This window comes from Bombus vosnesenskii, unplaced genomic scaffold (genome assembly GCF_011952255.1).
Source record: "Bombus vosnesenskii isolate JDL3184/JDL3185 unplaced genomic scaffold, Bvos_JDL3184-5_v1.1 scf7180000013351, whole genome shotgun sequence".
Classification (NCBI taxonomy): Eukaryota; Metazoa; Arthropoda; class Insecta; order Hymenoptera; family Apidae; genus Bombus; species Bombus vosnesenskii.
This window is the reverse complement of record NW_022882987.1, coordinates 1,106,748-1,129,108: the sequence shown is the minus strand read 5'-3', so window position 1 is coordinate 1,129,108 and position 22,361 is coordinate 1,106,748. Positions and strand designations below refer to the sequence as shown.

The window sequence follows — 22,361 nt, the reverse complement described above, 5'->3', positions numbered from 1 at the left end:
GAAATCAGTGAGACACACGAATGGCATATTTAAAGAATAAAAATAATGTCAGCAGATGTACAATGCTGATATGAGATTTGTCAAATGTAAAAAATCGTTGCAAATTTTTAATCGAGATTCTTTCGTTCACCAAAATAACGCAAGGAATCTTCCATAGAAATTCCAATTTTCATGGATGAGGCAACCGTCTTCGATCCATCGATCGGACACCATTCCTTATTTACGCTTCCCCTCATTCCTGGTGCATACCGTACGATCCACAGATAATTCCGCAGAATATTGTTATAAAGCCTTTGCATAACCTCAATCATCCTTAGAAATTGAAAAATCGAAAAATAAATAGAATTATCCTTATACGATATATTACTGCTGATTTGCCATTTTTAGGAATATCGATTAGAATTTTTACGACAATTCCCAAGCTAACAATTCTTATTATAGAAAAATGTTTATGTACAAGTTTTCACCAGTAGATACAACTACAAGGTTAGTATAAGCTATAATATTGGGAATATTGTATTAATAGATGTGTGTATGACAAAATTAAAATTATTCGAATAAAAAAGGGAAAACGTTTTTTTTTTCGAGGAACGCGGTATCCGCTCTATAATAAACTAGTTAACTCGCAATTCGCCATAGCACTCACGAACTCTGACGTCGGCTCTCGAAACTCATTCTATATTCCAGCCAACACTACATTTTCTCCGACTTATCATCTACTACCTAACGCGCTCTGTCTCTATCCTTCCTAACTCATTATCATTCCAACCTTGCGCCTACTTTCCGACGAGATTTACTGTCGCGTCCTCCTAAAATTCTTGGATGGCTCTAAACGCCTGCATTCGTATCCTTATCTCAAACGATTCCCATTCGTGAGATTCAGAATTCTCTGTCTGCAATTGTCTGTGCTTTATTGCGTATACATCGTTCGACATCCACATAGCACTGCCGCTCGTTCCCTTTACGTCGCGACATCTTCTCTTCACTGAAAACGAAATTCAACTCGATACAATGCCAATTCTCGCCCCGTTTCTCTTTTCGTGACCCAGCATCGATCCCAGAAACAAAGGTCCACAGGGGGTTAAATCGGCAAAGGGCGTCCCATTCGTGGCGCAGAAGTGCACTTTCGCGCGGGGGTGGTCGAACGGAGCGCGAACGTGTTCAAAACCATTATCCCCCAGCCAGATAACGCTAGGGGTGGCATTAATGGAGGCTCGCGACGGCCCTTCGCCGCCTGAAAATATATCCGACGCTCCTTTTCCGCCACCTGCATTTTTCACTACACTCTCGCGACACACGTATGCACATGCAGCGCGCGGCCACTTACCCTCTTGCGGACCTCGGGCGCTTCAAATAGGAAACTCGCGTTTCTCCCTCTTTGTTTCTCGCCCCTTTTGGCGTGTCGAATCAATTGCTGAGTCTACCGTGTGTGTTCTATCATCGAATTTCATGCTTTTCCTCTTGTTACCGACCGTTCCGTGGCGTTGTCTCAACGTCACCATGATTGGAGACAAGCGTCCATGCATCGCCGATGGCCGATAAACGCCCCTCCTTTGTCCCGTTGTTACTTACCTGTTATATGCAGGACCCTGTATTTTTTTTTTAGTAGAAAAAAGAATGTTTCTAAGAGTGACTGAAGGGAATTTAATTTAAGGGGCGAAATTGGGAATTTTAGGATATTCTTGATCCAATTTTGTTTCATTTGCCTGAGAAGTAACTTAATTTTGATGAAATTATCTTTTTGTAGGATTTGTCTTAGGTATTTAGATATAACTATAGGTGTCTATATGTTATGTTATTTTTTTAATAGAATGTAAAATGTTTCTGAGGGAATCTTATGGCATAAAATTGTAGAATTTTAGAATATGTTTGATATGCATTTTATTTAATTTATCTCAAAGGTAATTTAATTTTAATTAAATTTACTTTGAATGAGTATGATTATTCTTATTTATTCGTTCTGATCTATCTTTCCACATTTACGTATAAATGCATAAACATTGGCAATCTGCTAATAATTATAAAGTTACATTAACTAGCTTAACTATTTAACGTTATGACTATGCAATTGGCTGTTTGCGCAATTATATTTTTATGAACGTAATTAAGCAAATGGAATTTAAATAGAAATTTGTTTCGTCTACTAAATATCATAGTAATCGCTCTGCTTTGAATATTGTAGATATTTCTGCGTATTATATCAACTCTGTAGATTTTTGGAATCTTAAATTCTCCAAATGTGCATAAACATCTGCAGTTTATGACATATTCCCTCCTGGATAAGTATTTCTCTCTAATTTACGATTCTAAAATATACTTGAAAAACTTAGCTTACCGAAAGAGGTTTGTGCGAAACTTTTTCGAAGCTCGTTAAATTTCCACGGTACGCCAATCATTCAGCAATTGCACGCTTCGAAGAGTTTTAGCGTGTACAGCGGTATTGCCTGAGAAGGAAACGATAGGGTTAAAAGGAAGACGACATAATCCGGATTAGGTAGGGTGGTGCGCGTAAAAACGACAGACACATTGTTTAAATTAAATCGAGCAAAACGTGGCTGTCGGGAATACGGAATCCTCGAATAAGAGAAAGAAATTGACTTTATTTACAACTATACTTTTGGGAACCAGTGCCATTTGTTCCACACAGTTTTTCTCTATACCGAGTCCTCTTCTTATTTCACCATTTCACGTCCCGACCCCTCTATCCTCTTCTTATAATTAATTTCACCGGATTTTCCGCTTGTACATCCCTTTTACTTTCCCTCCTTACAAACGACACGATTAATACGCTTTCCATTAATCGCGTTTCAAGAATCTTTCTCTCTCCAAGGCTTGTATACGAAAAATGATGAACAGTACGTCGAATAATACGAATAATCGCGAACATTTTAATATCGTCATACGACACAATCGGAAACAGTCGACCTCTGTTTGATTTTAATCATGGAAATTAATTTTCATAGGTAAACTGCGAATGCTTGTATTTGTCATATATATTAATATATATCATACCGAGAATGACTCGGCAAATACCGCTATACGCGATTTTGTTTCGAAAATAATCGAGCTTGCGATTGCAGCTTAAATTCAATTTAAATTTCGTATCTCATTTTGTCAATTAAACTTGTTTAAATGGCGAACAAATTTCTTCTTCGTTTGGAAATAATCGTTATTCGTAACACCGATCTATAGATTGCGGATGTTTACACGTTTATAGCAAATTCAATGGTGTATATAATGTGCGAAAATAATGTAATAATCGGTGTTTTTAAATCAAAAACCTATTATGTGAAAGAGGATGAATTTACGTGAAAGAGTAGATTAACAATTTAGAATGACTTTCTTTCTGTATGAAACTTCATTTCTGAATAGATCGATATTGAAACTTCGTCAAGTACGTGGGTATTTCACGGTACATTGTAAACGTTTTTCCACGCTCTTGAGACGAAAAAATATTTTGAAAAACGTTCATACAAGAGTAATATAAAGGACACGATTACGCACGTATATAGAAATGAGAGTATATTTCTAACAACTTTTACATTTATGTTAAAAATTTTTAAGCAAAGGATGCTTTTATTTCATCGTTCATCCCTGTACTACCTAATGTAATAAATTTGAACAACAGTGAAAAATGTAGACCGAAGAGATCTCGCGCGTAGGTGTATGCATGCTACACGAATTTTCAACAACAATTTATTCAGAAATAGAGCTTCGTACGAAAACTGATTGTAACATTTTATGAATGAAAAAGTCCATTGTTAATAAAATGTACAAAAAAATTTAGATTTGCTTAGATATTCATAATCCAACAAAGTATTTCTCTTCTTTTTTTTTTTATTAAAATGTTGCTACCGTTGGTCGTATTAAATTCAGCGTTCCTTCCTGGTTCGTTTCGAAGCAAAGGCACATTAACGCACGCCCACGTAAGCATCTGGTAATCGCAGCGTACACGCTGCAATTTTCGATAAACCGGCCAATTTGACGCGCGTAGATCCGATCGAAACGAGAAAACTCTGTCCCTTTGCCTAGACTTTTGCATAATTACACGGCACGTTAAATTGCTGTTTTCTTTTCAACGTACACATATATATAAAACTCCTGCAGCTACTTTTGATCTCATTTATACGCATCAAAGACACCGTAATTACTTAACTTTCGTCTAAAGAAAAATAATCAAGAAATGTGTTTTGGTATTTCTTTTCCGACGCACACATTCACCGTTGTTATTCAACACTAATATTTCAGTCTTCTTTCGGAACAATAACTACAAGATAATTTTTGTATCTTTTTTAATTTTTGCAATTTGTTTAGATATTTAATATTATTTTTCTGTTTTATAAATGAACAATAAACAGTGATACACGAATTTAATTACATCCGCTTCAAATACCAAACTGAAAGAAAGTAATATCTTTAAAAATATCCTACAAAAACGACCTTATATCTGGGTTAATTTTCACTTATAAAAGACAATATAATCAAGAAAACCATATTTTATTACCTATATTACGTATACATATGATCTTCAAAGCTACTCTTACCTTGATTTTGAACTTATCAAAGACAACATAATCACCTAAGAACGTTTCTCGGATTGTAGAAAAGGGAAATAGTGGAAAGGTAAAGAAAGAAAAGGAGGAGAAATAGAATCAGAGGTCTTAAAACAAATATCGTAACATCCCGAAGAAAATATCCACTTATAGAAGTATTATCTTTCTCGATAAAACGACCAGAGACTTCGTACATCGGACGATTTTACAAAGATCGATTGGCGTGAGATAGACGAATTTATCGGGATCAGTCAGCTTACCAGGACGAAAACTTCCGAAAACTTTCAGTAACATCGAATTTCACGTTTATTTCGTCGATCCTCTTTATCTCGACTAAAATTATTCTCGACTTATACAACGCACGAATGGAGGAAGATATGCTTCCGGTGAGATGGGCCACGATTATTGCGATGGTCGTTGTTTTCCTGGGAAAACAGAGACAGGTGGCAGGTCGGTTGCGTTTGACCAATGTCTTATGGCGAAATAAGAGGGTGGCTAAATTACACGCTATACGTTCTCGACTCGAAAGCGTCCCGAAAGCGACGCAGGGCTACTTAAGCGTCGTGTAGATACTTTTCTCGGAACGAGCTTGTCGAGCAATTGTTCAGGAAACTTTGAAAATTCTCGCGTGGAACGCTGTCGTGCAAAAGGATCGTTCAACTCCCTTTCTGTTTGATAAATACGACGAGATATCAAGACTACCGAGAATTTTTGGCGCTAGATAATTGCGAAAAATTCATACGTGTCTCAGTTAAGAAAGAAAATTGAAAGCTTACGGAGAATCAGCGATAGAAGTTAGTAGAATGTTGAAAGGGAAAATTTGTTTTTATATTTGTCGAATTAAAAATACCTCTGTCTAGATCTAATTTAACGTTCCTACAGAATCATATTGTAGCTTTTCACTCACGAATAATTACTAATTAGTAACCCAAAACAAAATTACAAAAATAAATTCAAACGGGGAAACGGAGCAGTAGCACTAAACACTATCTTGTACACAGAATGAAAGAAGTGCAAAGACCTTAAACTAGTATAAAATCGTCCAAAAACGACTAAGACGAAGCAACGATCGATAGGATGGAAAAAATTCAGTGGAAATATCGCAAACCAGAAGAAGGGAATGTCGTGGAGAAGCGTAAGGGGCAAAAACGAAACGCTTGCAGAGAAAGAACTTGAAAAACAAAAAACGAAGAAACGGCGATGAAACCGGAAGGAATTGTGCAATTAAGAAAAAAAATTAACAGAGTAGCTGCGTCCACTGGCAATGAAAATGGAAAAGTAAAGAAAGAAAGTAAAACATGCGACCTTATTAATATTCTTATCGTACCTTGTCATGAGCGTAACGTAGCGACTGTCTAGTCTGCTTCGCGGAGGCCTCTTGATCCCGGTAATTTGCATAAAGGCACGTCCCAGAGCCGGCGAAACGATCAATCAAGTCGGCACGAGAGGAACAACCATTGTCATCCTTTCGACGTCGACCTTAGACGTCGACGACGATAGCAGAGGAATGGGGATCACCGTCTAGAAGCTCGTGAATCTCCTTAGTTCGTTCTGATCGACCGCAATCTACACCGGCGCGAAGCTCTTGCACGCCTCGGTGAATCTTAAATTGACCGCACTTTCGCGTCGAGAATCATATTAGCCGGTTAGAGCTTCCGCTTTTGCGCGCTTTGCCGCGTAATAGCCAGCTGTTTGCATGCAAATATGCCTCGCGGTGTATTTCGCTGTATACGCGTACGCATATATTGCACATGCACACTTGCTAACTTTGAATAGAATTCTCTTTTTCTCTCGACCTTTTATTCCTATTTTCATCCCTCTCCTTTTCCTTCTGTTCCTTTTCCGCGCGAAGGTTGAGAATTCAAAGTGAAGTTAGATATTAGTGTATTATGAGTTGAATATTCTAACGAGATTATAGGAAATTGTTAAAAAGCTGTCAGGAATATGGCAAGGAAAGGAATGGTACTCGAGGGTAGTTTTTAATAAATTAGGACTTGGAGTGGATTTTGACGTGTTTTAACAATGCATTTAGTTTATCGAATATTTTGTATAAATAAAATATACGGCAATGTAGTTAGATTTGATCTTTCTGGAGTAATCTACAATTTTTTTAATCGCTTTTTCTTTTTGAATTCTAAATCAAGTTTATGTATAAGCTACGAACTATATAGGTAATGTCTTAGATCTTGAAACAAAGATCATATATTGTGGTACTGATTTAGTTATTTTGATAACCGTGTCATTTTTCATCACTTATCTATGTTATATAACCTAAATCAAATAGTTCAAAATCCTTTTTCCTTGGCAATATTGTAGGTACAAAAATTAAAAAATTACTTTTCATCGTATAATTTCCTATATGCCAATGGTACCTGTAGTATAGAATTTAAGAGCAATTTCCGTTTGTAAATAATTACTGACAGCGTTAAAAGGTACACCACCAGTACGTCCATATTGTCTCTGTATAGGGCAATTTAATTGCCATTAGGCAATAGACATACTGGAACAAATAAACAATAACACTTTTTTTAACAGTAACGATTCTTACTCGAAACATAAAGTATATTTTTGTAATAAATATAACAAGAACTTCTAGAAAACATATATATTCTTTATTTATTATGCAAGTTATCTAGGAATAAACAGAATTGATACTTACAATACTTGTAAATTTAATTGAACAGCACATTCGGTTTTCTCTACAACTAAGAGGTAAAAGCGTACAGACTTTTGTACAAATACAATTGCTTTTCTGTCGAATTTCGACTGTATTAGTGCAAAAAATAGAAAATATTAGGATGCATCTGAATTATTGTACGCTTAAGATATTATAACGATCAAAACAAATGAAATTTTGTCCGAAGTTCTTTCTTGCTCCCAAAGAATTTGTTTGCCATTTACAGTGTTGCCTACAAGAAGCCTTCAATTAAAGACTTCACTAAATACAAATTGCGCAAAGTAATTTCAGAACATGCGTCTAAGAGTGTATAAAAAGAATACCTTCACATCTTACGGAATTTTACGAAATTTTGCACGCCTGTAAATTTTGAGGAATTTAACTCATTTAGAAACGATGGGCTCGAGAAATAAATTCTAAATTAACTCTAAGAAATGGTCGTAGGGATCGTAGAGATCGTAGGAGTTCCACAGAACTCTCGAAACAGATTCGACGGACCACAATATTAGAGAATCGCGTGGAAGCTCGATCGCGACGCTTTACTGTTTGGCATAGCTTGCAAATCTCCGCGTGCGATAAATCGCGCCCCATGGTCTGGAGCAAGTGAAGTGGTTAATTGAGGCTCCGGTGAGGAACTGGTTTTGGCAACGGGCCAAAGTGACTGATCGTACACGTGGAACAGAAAAGCGAAGGTTACTGATCCCGACGACTCGATAATTTCACCGATCATACCATCTTCCACTCTTTTCCTTTCTTTTTATTTGTTACACGAACGTTTCGCCAAGATCTATATATACATACCGATTATTCCAATTTTTAAGTACAATATTCCGAACAAACTACTAAATAATATGTACGAATCATTTAAATGAGCCTGAACGTCACTTAAATCCATTTGGAAACGTGGTCGAGTTCAGGAAATTATTTACAAAAATCTATTCGTGGAAAATTCGATGAATTACTACAACAGCGTCGTGTCGTTAAAATCGAATTTTCGGAAAGCTGTGAATAATTTCTGCCAGTGAAATTGTTGCCATCAGCGATCGACTGACCGTTTTCGTTTTAGCGACGTTTAATTTTAGTTACGATTCATGTGGAAATTGCTTTCCGAAGAATTACGCGATCTACGCCACGTCCGCGCGTTATTATACGACGCTTGATGAATTGCCGATAAAAATTCGTGAAAATACACAGCTCACGAAAGTATTTGAGCACCTCTGGACACCTGTTACGAATATATTACGTGCGAAATACATAGTGATAGTTATGTATATAAATAATTATGTATGAAAAATTTTGAAATTTCATTAGCACCGTTGTAAGTGGACTACGGATTTTTATGCATTAATAAAAAACTCAAAGATGCAAAAATACAAAAGATATTCAAGGCGAAATAGTTGTTATAAGATTTAATGGCTGGAATAAATCTTTGTGTAAGTTAATTACGTTCATAAAAATATGAAATAGCATAAAAATCCAAAGTCTAATTATTAATAAATTAAAAACAAATTTGAAGATGTACTATTGCATAAATTAAATGGTATTTGGTACAAGTACGAGTATACCTATGTTTCACAGAGATTACACAAGTATTTAAAGTGCATTGTTTAAGTTGAATTAAGAGCTTTTACTGTAATTTAATAATACGTGTAATTTTATTTATTATTTGAAACATGAGATATCTTGGTATGTTTGAATAATTTCTTGCTCCGAATTGAATTAAATTGTAATTTTCTAAGATGCTTAATAAACCTCTGATATTTTATTCATAGCTGCCTTCCTGCAGATTGCTCATTCCAACAACAATATTCTAGTTACATATAACTTGGAAAGCTTTAAAGTAAACGCAAACAACCTGCAGAATTCACCGGAATAGCGTCCAACTCTGCTATAATTACACAAATTTGTTTCACAATCACGACACTATTATACACCCGAATAAATTTCTTCGAATCGACGATTTTGTAAAATCTAATATTGCAACGATTCCATATTTATAACTTTCTCTGTAACCCAAATTCAATTATTCGCAAGTAAAAAATAGATTAATTTTAATAAAATTGTAAATCTATATCATTCCAATTACCTTCTGTAAATATAGAGCTAAATTATAATTTCTTAAAATTTCGTCTAGTTCATTTTGGTTTCAGACCGTTCGTGAATAAGAGACGAATTACAAATCCCAAACCTAGCCCATACTAATTGCCTTCAACCATCATATAGTATTGTACGACTTAATTTCTCCCAATTTAATCATCTTAATATTCCATTGCCCTTTTGAGCGTATAAACAATTTAGTATGCGCGCAGGACAATTTTACGACGAGTTGTTAAATTCTTGATAATTTGAAAAAGCTAGAACTTTCGTGTAAAAGCTTTTTACCGCGCTAAGTGGTTCCTCTGAGGCTTACACGAATATTGAAGCCACTTAGTCCATGACAAACAACGCAGCGGACAATCAAGACATGAAAATTTCATCAGTGCAGCTTTCCGGAACGAACAAGAATAGATTCATCGGAACTTTCCCGTCCAGAAATACAAATCACCAGATATACAAGCAACTAGAAGCGTGGCTTTACCCTTGTTTACATTTATTACCCCCGGTGTTGCAGTTTATCGTGTTCACTATTAATTTTCACAATCTATACTTTGTACGAGCAAAAATAAACTTATGATTTGTCAAATTTCACCAAGGAAGTTAAATTACTGTATAAAATAGTATAATTTACCTCCTTAACGCACAAAGTTTTTTTCTGTTTGCTAATGAAAATAATTAAATTTCATTATAATAAAGAAGTGAAAACGAAGATGAGTAGATGTTATGTGCTTTATAAGATATAATATACAGGGTGGTTGGTAACTGGTGGTACAAGCGGAAAGGGGGTGATTCTTCGGAAAATTTTTCGTTTGAGGCTTTGTTTTCGAGAAAATCGACTTTGAATTTTCGCTCGGTACACGTGCGGTACGTTATAACGGATCTCACTGTAGATCGTTGTTTCGATGTAAAAATTAAAAAAAAAATTTGTATTCTATATTTTCGACTTCTTTTTTCGCGTAGAATCACTCCCTTTCCGCTTGTACCATCAGTTACCAACCACCCTGTATATTTTCGTGTAATATATCATAAAATACACTGTCCTATGTGATGATTAAAAATATTTCTGTCTGTTTCATCGTGTTTTTCTTTTATAAATATTTTATATTGAAATTAAAAATTGAGAATTAAGATCAGAAAAAATATTGTATTATAATTTATTATTAAAATATTGATATCGAGTTTACGAAGCATAGAAAATATCGAATTTTCGTTCAATTTCCCAATGTTAAAAGAGTAACATGATGTTTTCTCAGAACGAAGCCGATAAAATCATTCAACGATACCAGTGACAAACGGGCTAGCTGCGATAAATAGCAACAAATAGGTGAACGATTTAATCGGTGGTTATAAACGATCGAACTAAGCGGCTTATGCGCGGTGAATAATGATATAATTCAAATAAAACGAGGAAATCGTATTAACAACGAATGCATTTGTTGTAATCGTATACAGTCATAATCCCAAATCAGACGTACCATGTTATTTCAAGGACGGATTTAAACTCGAAGAGAGGGCTACTGAAACGTATAAAGAATTACAGTAATTTCATTTTTAAGCTAATTCTTCGATTTTTCAAAACTAAACGGAAAGCTAATTTTAGTAAAATGATATTAGACATATAAATAGTGATATAATAACGACGTAAAGAATTCTAAAACTGCTCTCCAGTAAAAAGTGGAAAATGTAACTTAACTTCCAGCCTCTTCGTATGGAACCGTATAATAATACTTTAATTTATTTCAATAGAAATACGCAGAGGAAAAGAGAAAAAAAATAATTAGTCGAATTATCCTACATTTTAATAACGTAGAAGAGAAATACAATTTTTGGAAATCAAAATGCAGGTGAAGTTTTATTTCCGTGATCAAATTAATTTAATATTCCCGCTCTCTATGTATTTCTCTTTCGAATCTATCGTTTCGATCCCATTGAAAGAAGGAAAGCACTTGAGATTTTTATTGATAGAACGATTGAAAAGAGGCGCGCGATTAATGAAATCACTGCAATAGTAAGTTGTATTGTAAGTCGGCTTGATTCGATCTTTAATTGATATCCCAGTCGCAACGAACTAATTAGAATGAACAACTGTTAAATCCAGGATGGTTGCGGCAGCAGCCAATTAAACCGGGAAATCGAGTTAACCTCGTATTCTTATTTCTCTGTGCGGATATTGACTTACCTGAGATAAAACCGCAAGATTAAATTGACTTAACTCGCTCTCGTTCTCGAGGACTCGTGTATCAAACTACGTGTACATTTACATCGTTGCTGCTCTGCAGAGGACGTAATATGTTCTCTCTAGCTCCATTCATTGAAATTTAACGCGTTATACGAAGTTCCAGGGCCGTCTTTCATAATTCAACTAATATTATTAGCGAAATTTTACAAGCGACAAATGTAAGTTATCGGCATCATAAATAGTCTTGCAGAATGTTAACAAGTTTGATAATAAAGCATATAACCAACTTTGATAATAAAACAAACGAACAAGTTTATCACTGGCGCCAATTTTTCCCTAAAATATACCAATACACTAATAAAATATGAATATATACTAATAATCTTAACAAACAATCTATACTATTAATAATCATTAGACTAGGAACGCTTATGTACCAATTCATACTTGTATCATAACTAAAGAAATTGGATAATAGATACTCTACTTTGAATATTACATTATATTATATTTTTATACATTATACATTATATACATTCTGTACATTTGTGCATCTTCGAATTGCTCCAAAAATGCATAAACATCCGCAGTTTAATAAGCATAAAATAGATAAGGCTATCATTAAAAAATCTATAAAGAATACTATTAAACATCCTCCAAATTTTGCACTTGTTTTAAACCCTGTTCATCCGAAAGCACGAAGTGTAGCAATAAAAACCTCTCGAAGCACAAATGAGAGCTGAACGAAACAAAATAAAAGTAGTCGAATGAAGATCCGAAAGAAAGACGGAGAATTCCAGTCAGCAACTTGAAAACTCCGCCCCTATTCGCGACTTGCGATACAGTTTGTCGAATAACGGTTTGTTATGCCAGCCAACCGGAAGATCAAGAGGTGTTATTCCATTTTCCGGTCTTACGGGCGCAAGTTTTTCCATTCCTAGTGTCTGCTTGATTTATAGCCACCCTATACTTTCTTGTATACAATAAGTATGGGCACGGGCCCAGCTTCTTCCATGTACAGTACTGTGCAACCTGATAGTCGGATCCAGATTGGCCAGGGTGAAGGACGTTCCTTAAGCCTCGCACGTCCCTGGAATTCCCGATTCCCAGCTTTCTGTCTATCCCGTTCCTGCCAGCCTCGACTCCAACCATATTTCTTCGTTCCCCCGAATAACTAGAAGGGAAAAGGAACGAAGACGGAGAAGCATTGGTCTGGCAATCCAAGGTTTATCGATATATGGTGCAATTAATTTGAACGAGATAAGTGGATAACGAAATATGGGGCTACGGCGCGAAACAACCCTTCAACTGTGTTTGCAACGTATCGAGGTCTATTTTATTCAAACGTTGTATCCTCGTTTGATATAAACCCTGATCCGGGATAGGATCCCTGGTTTTATTATGAAATATCGCCCTTGTTTCGTATGTTTTCGACAGATCGATTTTTTTACGATATTCTGTCCATGCCGGGGTGGGTTTTACGGGTCTGCGACGTGCTGAACTGATCATTTTTTTTTACTGATCTATAACTTGTAATATTTGGAAAATTCTGAAAATTGTTGTTTGTAAGAAAAATATATAACATTCGAAATGCAGCAGGTTAGAAAGGTAATGATCTTCTCTTGTAGCTTCTATTTTGTATTAATGTTTGTATATTAGATGTATTGCATATAATATTTTTCTAACTTGTGCAGAGAGTATATCACTACCAGGATTTATAAAGTTACGATATTAGCATCTGAAGTTATGTAAAAGAAATCACGTCTAAATAATTTCTGACACGAAAGCTACTCCTGATTCGAATTTCATTTCTGATACAAAAAAGAGAGAATTAATTCTTTACGCTATTTGTATTTTTTAAGTTGACTTTGGTATTTTTTATTAAAACCACTAAAAGCTTTATTTAATGCAAGATTTTGATATTACCATATAAAAATGCTATTATAGTCATTTCTAGATAGAATTTGAAATCCCCGTTTTTCTGTATAGAATATTCAATTACTTACAAACTCAATACCGGGTTTAACTCATTTTTGTAAAAATATTTGCACTTTTCGCACCAAATTACAGATTTTTACTGTCATAAAAAAAATATATACATTCAGAATGCAACACAGAACATAGATGAGCAGTCATTACAGTGTTAGTAATATACATACAGTCAGTATAAAAAGTATTCGTACAGTAATTAATTTCAGCAAAAATATTATAGAACAACCTTTAATTAACGAAATTCTAACAAATAAAAAATATGTACATGTTTCTACAAGTCTGCAGAAAAGTTCATAAAAATAATATGAGATATCTACATACTTTGCGAAAATATTAACAAATATCAGAAAAGTGACAAAAATATGTGCGTGATAAGTATTCGTACAGTTATAGTTTAATGAGAAAAATTAATAAAGCTTACCAAATATTTAGGAGAAGAAATCATATTATCATGTAAGTTTAATTATTTTAGTACTTAGGAGGGTTTCTTTTTTATCTTATTACGACTCGAAATCGTCGTGATCTTGAATTTATTAAATTGATGGATACTTTACTTGAAATATTTTTCTATTTTCCTAACAGAATTCTCTTTGAATCATTTCTTATTGAAATATGGTGACTCAGTATTTTTCGTTTCAGGTGATCCAATATGTTTTCAACAATGTTTATATCCAGAGATTGTGAAGGTGTTTTTAGGTGTTTTTGAACATTGTAAGAATCCACTCTTTCGTATTAGTAGCATTTTGCTTCGGTTCGTTATCTTGCATCAGGACGAAATTATCTTTCAACCCCATTTCTTCTGCGCTTAGATTATTTCTTAAAATGTTTTTATACATTTTATTCTATGAAGAGGTAACGCTCGTTACGCATATATTATTACTATTTTCTACATATTTATTGATATCTTCATAACGGAAGTAAGTATCGCTTTTTTCTTCGTTTGAAAATTATTCTAGGTACTTGTAAGAATATGTATATACGTTTTATATCTTAAAATTTTCCTACCAAATGATGCTCTACAATAATTTTATTAAAGTTACGTACTCTACGAATACTTCTTACACCGATTGTATAAGTACGTGAAGTTTTTCATGATAAGTTGACTGCGGATTTCTATGCATATATAGAAAATTTGGAAGTATAAAATTATGAAAAAACACACAAATATCCAAAGTATAATACTTTCTATAATGCCTGATAAATAGAACAATTTTTTAGCGAGATTCTACATTTTTTAATCATCTTCTGAAAAGTATGAATTTGTATCAAAATCTGCAATCTAATGACAAGCATCCAAATACTTTCATCAGCCACTGTAACTTCGTTGCAACTAAAACATATAGCAGCGCCAATCGTTATGCTAACGCCAACGACTTAGAAGTATCATGCGAATAGTCGTTGCAAATGACGATAGAAGCGTGGATAAGTTGATAAGATCATTGTACGAAGAACAGGACAGTCGTGAATAATCCAGGACGAATGATACAATTTGTCAAGCGCATTAAGCGCGTCAACGCGTGTCGCGACTGATGCGTAATAATAATAATAACGAGAGTTGGCTAACGATGGTAATTTTTGCTTTGCAGAGGCCGAAGTGAGATCACCACGATTTACCGGCTCTGGTTGGCTGGCGTTCCCCGCTTTAAAGGCTGCTTACAAGCACGTCCAATTAGAACTGGAATTCCGGCCCGAGGCTTGGGACGGTATACTGCTGCTAGCCGGCGAGAGGGACGATCTTCAGGGTGACTTCATGGCCTTGATTCTGCATCACGGCTTCATCGAGTTCAGGTAACGATATTACTTCGTTAATCGCGGGTTCACCATCGTCGAAGCGTCGTTGCAAAGTGCTGCGGTAAATGTAAATAGTTTAGGCGGAGCGTAAAGTCCGAGATCGATCAGAGTTTCAGTGTGGTTCCCAATGTAATCGGGGTTGAGACGAAAAGGGGGCTGAAACAAGTTGTTTAAGTCGAATGATAATTGGAAATCTACGAACTTCCTGTCTTTTTTTATAGCGTTGCGAGTTCATAGACTGAGTCTTTTGGTAGAATTTCAGTTTAAAAGTTTGGAAATTTTAAAGTTTCTTCGTAGTTTTTACAGGTAAAATTATTAGTTCAGAAATTTAGGACTTTAAGTTTTCATGCATACTATTATTGTAAAACTACAAATTCAATTCGAGAATATATTCTTGCTCTTAAATTCTACTGAAACTGACATATCTAAATTTACGTTAACCTATATATCTTTCGATTAAGTTATATCGTATAAATTAAATTGTAGAAGTATAAATTTCCACGCGTATCCACAATCTAATCGTTATCAGTTCTCCACACAGTTCTTACAAAATTCCAATTTAAATTCGAAAGTAATGTATTCCACGCAAACTGACAAACATCTAAATACGCAACAATCCAGATACCTAAAATTATTCGGTCGGCGTTAGTACCATCGATAACGTCAATAAACCGCGCTAACTTCTGCAGTCCGCTAAATAATTGATTCGATGAAGATCGCGAAAACCAATGAAAAAGAAGAAACGGAAATCGAAGTCCGTGGCCGATGAACAAGCGCATCGATGGAACTCGATCGATCGGAACAGCATAACGAGTTGCTTGTTTGCCGCAAACTGCACAACCTCGTTGATGCTATGTATCACTGTATTATGCCAACTTTCCGCAACTTCCTCCAATATAACGGAAGTTTCCCTAGAAACCTCACTGCCCCATTAACGGTAGGACATCAAAGGAATAGCGCGAAACCACGATTTGCTTCAATTTACTGCGAGACACATTTGCTCTATCGGGGCCAGGGTGTGATCGATAAAGTTCGATGAAACTTGTCGCGAAGACGCGCTCGTCTACTCTCGAAGAATTAATTTTCCATCGTTGGAACGTCGGCAGGATACTCGCGTGTTACTGTCGCGTGCATACGGCTACTTGATCTACGTTTAGGCGACTCAAAGGACTTCCTTTCTTTACATTTGTCTTATTATACTGATTTGAAATTTTAAGAATATGTAAAATTAACGTATTGATTAGATATTTTCAAATTATTAATCGGATACTTGGAAATGTTGCAAAATAGATTATTAGGAACGTATTCAATAGCTATATCGACTTTGTAATTATTGTAAAATTGAATATTACGAAATGAATTTGAAATTTTAGGAATGTTTAAGATAGATAATATATCGATCGACTATTATAAAATTATTGAATAAATGTTGTAAAATATTATGAAATTAATTACTACGAAATTAAGTTAAAATTTCGAAAATATATAAAATATAAAATACATGAGATCAGAAATGAACATACAAAATTTTAATTCGAGTGGCGCTTTAGGTCAACGATCAAAGCTGCACGATCAAAGAATAATTTGTCTAAAATCTCTCTTCATAATTAATTTTCTTCATTTCAATAAAAAATGTTAGGAGTAATAATTTTGGAAGTTATTCCTTTTTAATTCAGTTTATATCCGAGTCTGCTGCGAAACTTTAGTTCCTATTTATCGTAGCGTGTACTTTGCTGCGTTTGCAGTCTGCTTTTAAAAGGATTTTTAATTATTCGTGGGTTGTTCGCGTGTGGATTTCGTTTGGGAAATTTTCGTTCTCGTTTGTTTCGTGGCCCTGCAACAAGCACTGGAAATAGTGAAGTGGCGAGAATAGACTTATTATTCGTAATGATCACAAGGAAGTCAAAGAGGTTCGTGAAGATCGGAGCTTTGAAGTACGGAACAAGAGAGCTGAGGATAGAGAAAGTGAGATTGGAAGAGGTGCAATCGGAAAAAATGATTGGATTTTCTCAAATGATGTTAATTTAGTAGTGTATTATATAATATATAATAAGATAACAAGCCAGAGAACATATAAAAAATATAAAAAAAAGAAATCAGTATATTATACATATAAATATATACAGAAAATATGCCAACAATGAGCATATGCGTGCATAAAAATCTACAAAAAGCGCATGAATATAAATTACAAATTACAAATTTCGTAATATGCAAGATACTATATTTTTACAATTTCCAACTCGAACAATTTATGTCCCAGACAGCGGAACAATTTACATTTAATGAATTAAATGATAATATAAATTGAACAAATACTAAAATAAATTGATAAATTAAACGACTTAAATAATAGATGAAATAAATGCAACTTATTAATAATTAAATCCTTGTATTTCAATCGAACGAGGGAGATTTCTACGAGAAACGAGCAACGACTGCAATATATCGTTTTATTTCAACTCGCTTTAATAATTCATATCGCAAACAGAAACAATTTAAATGTGCCAGCTAGAAACAAACACACGAAATAATTAAAAAACTCAAACACGCACATTAACTGACAGTTATTAATGATTGAACTTCCAAATTTCAATTATAGATCAGTGGCGCTAAATAACTTGAAAAATCGTTCATATAAGCTCATCCATCGGTAAAACAATTTCCCGAACGAAAATTCTCATGAAAAACGATCCATGCTCTCGCATCCCGCTGACAGAAATTAAAATAGTCTTACCTTCTCACGATAGCCAGTATCTGAATGAATTTCACTTCTCGTCACGTGAAAACTAGCCTTAAGACCTCGTTAAAGCATCGCGTTCGCCAGCAGTATATTTCCCTAACGGTGGAGGAAGGAAACGTGACAAAGTGAAGAACTTTTCCGGAGCTGTTCTTCACGGCATACGCTGTTCACCGGCCACTATAACATCGGTGTCGTCGTTTGAATGTGTCGTTTGACGCGGTCGTTAATTAAGAATTCCGCTCATAAGCTAATTTTTTGTGCACAGCTAATAACTCGTGAGTAGTAGCCGTGGCCGGGGGCCGATTTATGAATTCGGAGATTCGAGTCTCTCCCGAAAGTTCGCCACGTCGACGTGCTGATCGTATTTCCTAACGCTAGCGTTGTCGTTTACCGTTCCAGTCGAAGTTTTCATTAGCTACGGCTTACGAAGCGCTTTGCAAACTCCGTTGCGAGAGTTTTTCACTGCAATACAAGGTGTTACATCTTAATTTAAACTCTACCTCTTTGAAAATACCCGCGGAGTTAGGAAAAATATTTTCTTCCCAGTGTAACGTAACGTTTTTTCATGCTTTGTAAATTCTGTTGTAAGAATTTCTCTCTCGAGAATAGCGCGTGTCCCTTTAATTTAAAATTATTAATTAGGAAAAATATTCTTTGAAAGAGTAGCACGATCATTCGGAAACCTGCAATTTTAGGCTTTAGGGACTTCGAACGTTGGAAAGTCTACTACAAAAGTTTTTCTTTGCGCTGTACGACATTTTATTTCTTCAAAAATTTGTTGCTTTAGAGATTTGAAAGTTTACTAAAAATTCGTTAAACCGTTTTAATTTAGAATCTTATATACAAATTATAAATATACAAATTATAAATATTCTATCCCGATTTAACGTATATTTTTGTCCGAAGTTTAGAACAATTCTTATAGATTTTAAACGATTGCAGAATTTAGAAATTGTGGGTTTTGAGAAACTTCCTTACCAGAATTTCCCTTTTGAACATACACATATAAAAATGTCTGTATAATTGGCAAAAATATTTTAGTGTGACGTACACACATTGTTTCGTTAAATATTAAATAAATTTCATATCTTGAAGCGCGCATCCACCAACTCAAGAGTTAAAAAAAGTTTCTAGTTAATTATCGAAATAACCGCGTCGACAGAATCGAAACACAGTCTCCATAGATATTTCGTTTGAATAAAGAGCGTAACTTATTCAACGTTGCCACGATAATCGTTCATTGTTCGTCGATTTCGTTTCCATAATTCATTAACCGTGTATCAAACGATTGATCGTGGAATTTATCGTTCTGCTGAACATATATCAATGCAGAACGTCGAATGCATTAATCAATCGAAGAATTGACAAAACTCATCTGAATGGCAGATGAAAAGCTAAATCAAGCTTACTCTATCTCGATCGCTAAAACGCCAGCTTTACGTTTAATAATCGACCATTATCAATTCCTTCAAAATCGCAAAATTTAAGATTTCATTATTAGAAGCACTTCTAACGTTATTGTGCGGTAACAACGAACCAAGTGTTTCTAAAAATTCCAATTTTATAATTTTCTAAAATATCCATTACCTTCTATCGAAAAAATTCATCATCAATTAATCAGAACCATCAAAGTTTCATATCACGATCAGTTTTATCATTGGCAGCGAAATATACCAATCCCTGCGATATCTGTAAGATTCAATATTTCATCACTGGAAACTCGCTGATAAAAAATCAAGCATTTCTAAAAATTCCAATTTCTTAAATCTCGTTCAATAGAATATCTGTTATTTTCCATTCCAAAAATTCTTCACCGATTAATTACATTTCCTGCATCAAAAATTCTTAATCAATAAGTTGGAACCATTAAAAATCTCAATGTACAAGCCGACCTGTCACTTACAGCAAAATATGCCAATTTCTATGATATCTTCAAGATTCGATATTCCTCCTTTAGCGACACACGCCCAAGCAAATGTGTTTAAAAAATTCCAATTACATGAATTTCATTTTCCGAAATATCGAAAAATCTTCTATTCGAAAAATTCTTCACCGATTAATCACAACCACTAAAGATTTCCATCCACAAAAATTTTCAGTCAACCTGTTATTAATCACACTTGCGCACACAGTTCAGTTCGGTCACAATATATCAGCGATATAAAGTACCGTCCTGAGTAGAAACGGCGATGATTTGAGCGGGCGTCGCTTTTAGATGAAATGAAATCTTCTCGCAAGCCAGCCGAGCCTGAAAGAAGCATCCGCGTGATCCTATATGCGGCCATGTAGTTACCGTTCGCTTTCAACGTTGGAACAAAATCTCGCCGCCCGAGTTTTCCGGCTTACCTATCCAATCTGAGTGGTCTTTTCTTCGGTTAAGCCGCGTGCACGTATCCCGTCACTGCGAGGCTGTGTCTTTCGACCAGGATGAAGGGAGGATGGGGTTAGTCAGACGAGGATTCTCTCTCGTCGAAAGCTCAAAGAATCACTTTCACGTACACGGATGTCCGCATTACGGTTACATGCACGGTCGAACGACGAGCGTGCTCGAAACGGAAGTAATATCGCGTGAGCCGAGGATCGGACGAAAATAGAAATTGGGTCCTGGATAGTGTCCAAAAGATTCTGTTAAAGAAACCGTGTGGATTCGCTGCTGTTCTCTTTTCTTCTCGCCCGGTCGCGTGAAATATGTGTTGGGAGCGGATGAAACTATTTAACACTTGACCTGCTAAAGTATACAGTGGCTACAGAAGGTATTATTTGTATAGCAGAGCGTTTATTATTGCGTCTACATACTGGATATATAATTTTGTATCATTCAGTAGTACCTTCGTATGGTTGCAGAGATTTCGTACTGTGGGAACGAAATATAATACCTAATGAAAATAATGCTTCCATAGCTATAAAAAATCTGCCCTATCGAAAGAAAATTTCCAGTAATAGATAAGGGCACGTAAAAAAAATTTCAAATACAAAAAGGCAGACGCTACGGGAAAATCATCGTTTAAATGAAAGGAAACAATGCAACATAAAATAATGAACGGAAAAGATAATTTTTTTAATAAAAAGAATAGAACAATAATGCAACTAAAAATGAATTAGAAAGACACAGGAGAGGAAGTAGAAAACACAGGAGAAACAGCAGTTAGGGGGCATTAAAAAGGAAATTCAAAGATGACAAAGATCAGCTGAATAACGTCAGAAAAAAAATTCACCGATAAAAAATATCCGATCGATCCATCGATAAATAATCCCAGCTATGAAAAACAAACAATGGAAAGGACGTCGAAAAGAGATTCAATAGTGAAAATAATTCCGTCTATCGCAGTTCTTGCCCACGACGTCGTTCGTGTAGTCTACTAATGTACGAAACAATTTTTAAACAGGCAAATTTTTATGAATGAAACACCTACGTATCGTTCATACTAACAGTTATCCTCCGCAGTAAAAATTATTAAATTGTAAAAAGGTTCTTGACCTGGGAGCGCATACAACTCAGATGCCAGGTTATTTCTCAGCTTCTACAAAACGGATCAAGATGAAACATATCCTATTTTCTTTCCTAGACACTAGGCTATAGATAGATAAAACCTCATCAAAATATGTTCAGTAGTTCTTACGTGATGCGAGTACAAACGGACAAACAAACAGCAGAGGAAAATTCCAAAAATTAATTTTTTTGATTCCATAGCTTCTGAGCTACTCGTGCATTGCTGTTTCTTTTTTCTTTTTATTATTTAATGTGCAGATACAACTTCTATTTTATCATATGTATATAGATAGCGCAAATTATTATCAAATCAGCATAATACCATAAAACAGAAAAAAATAAGAAAAAGCTATAAATATAACAATATAAAAAAATAAAATAATACCATACGTGTACCAAATTTCTTGGCTGTTATGCAGAAATAAAGAACACATTTATCTATCTAGTATCACCACTAGTATGAAAAATAGAAAAATGAGAAATGTAAGAAAATTATCTTAACTCCTTACTCTTTGCCAAAGTTATCGAACTCCTAACCAAAATTACAATAATATCTACGAAATTCCAAAAATACTTAATCGATCATAAATTAATTACTACGTCAGCAATCGTGATTCACCGCTCATGCGAGGCATGTAGCCACAAGTACGTGACTTCTGTGCAATGACGCGAGCGTCGCGAAAATGTCAAGTGCATCTTGCATACCGGGGTCACCATATCGCGAGGAAGCATTCACTCGAACAAGGTCAGGGTCACGACCCCTTGCGATCTTCGCCACCGGAGGAATTTTTAATTATTTCGCACACATTTTTGGAAACTGCCAACAAGGCCAACGTGCA

The 22,361-nt window shown here is 35.0% G+C and overlaps 1 protein-coding gene across 3 annotated transcripts in view; it reads left to right on the top strand.

The window, feature by feature from the left end:
* The window catches only part of LOC117236620 (pikachurin-like), a 278,236-nt gene that overhangs the window by 181,223 nt on the left and 74,652 nt on the right, over window positions 1–22,361 (top strand). For all 3 annotated transcript variants that reach the window (XM_033499739.1, XM_033499741.1, XM_033499740.1), the window contains exon 6: window positions 15,085–15,286. In XM_033499739.1, the coding sequence (XP_033355630.1) occupies window positions 15,085–15,286 (202 nt within the window). The remainder of the gene's footprint in view (window positions 1–15,084; window positions 15,287–22,361) is intronic.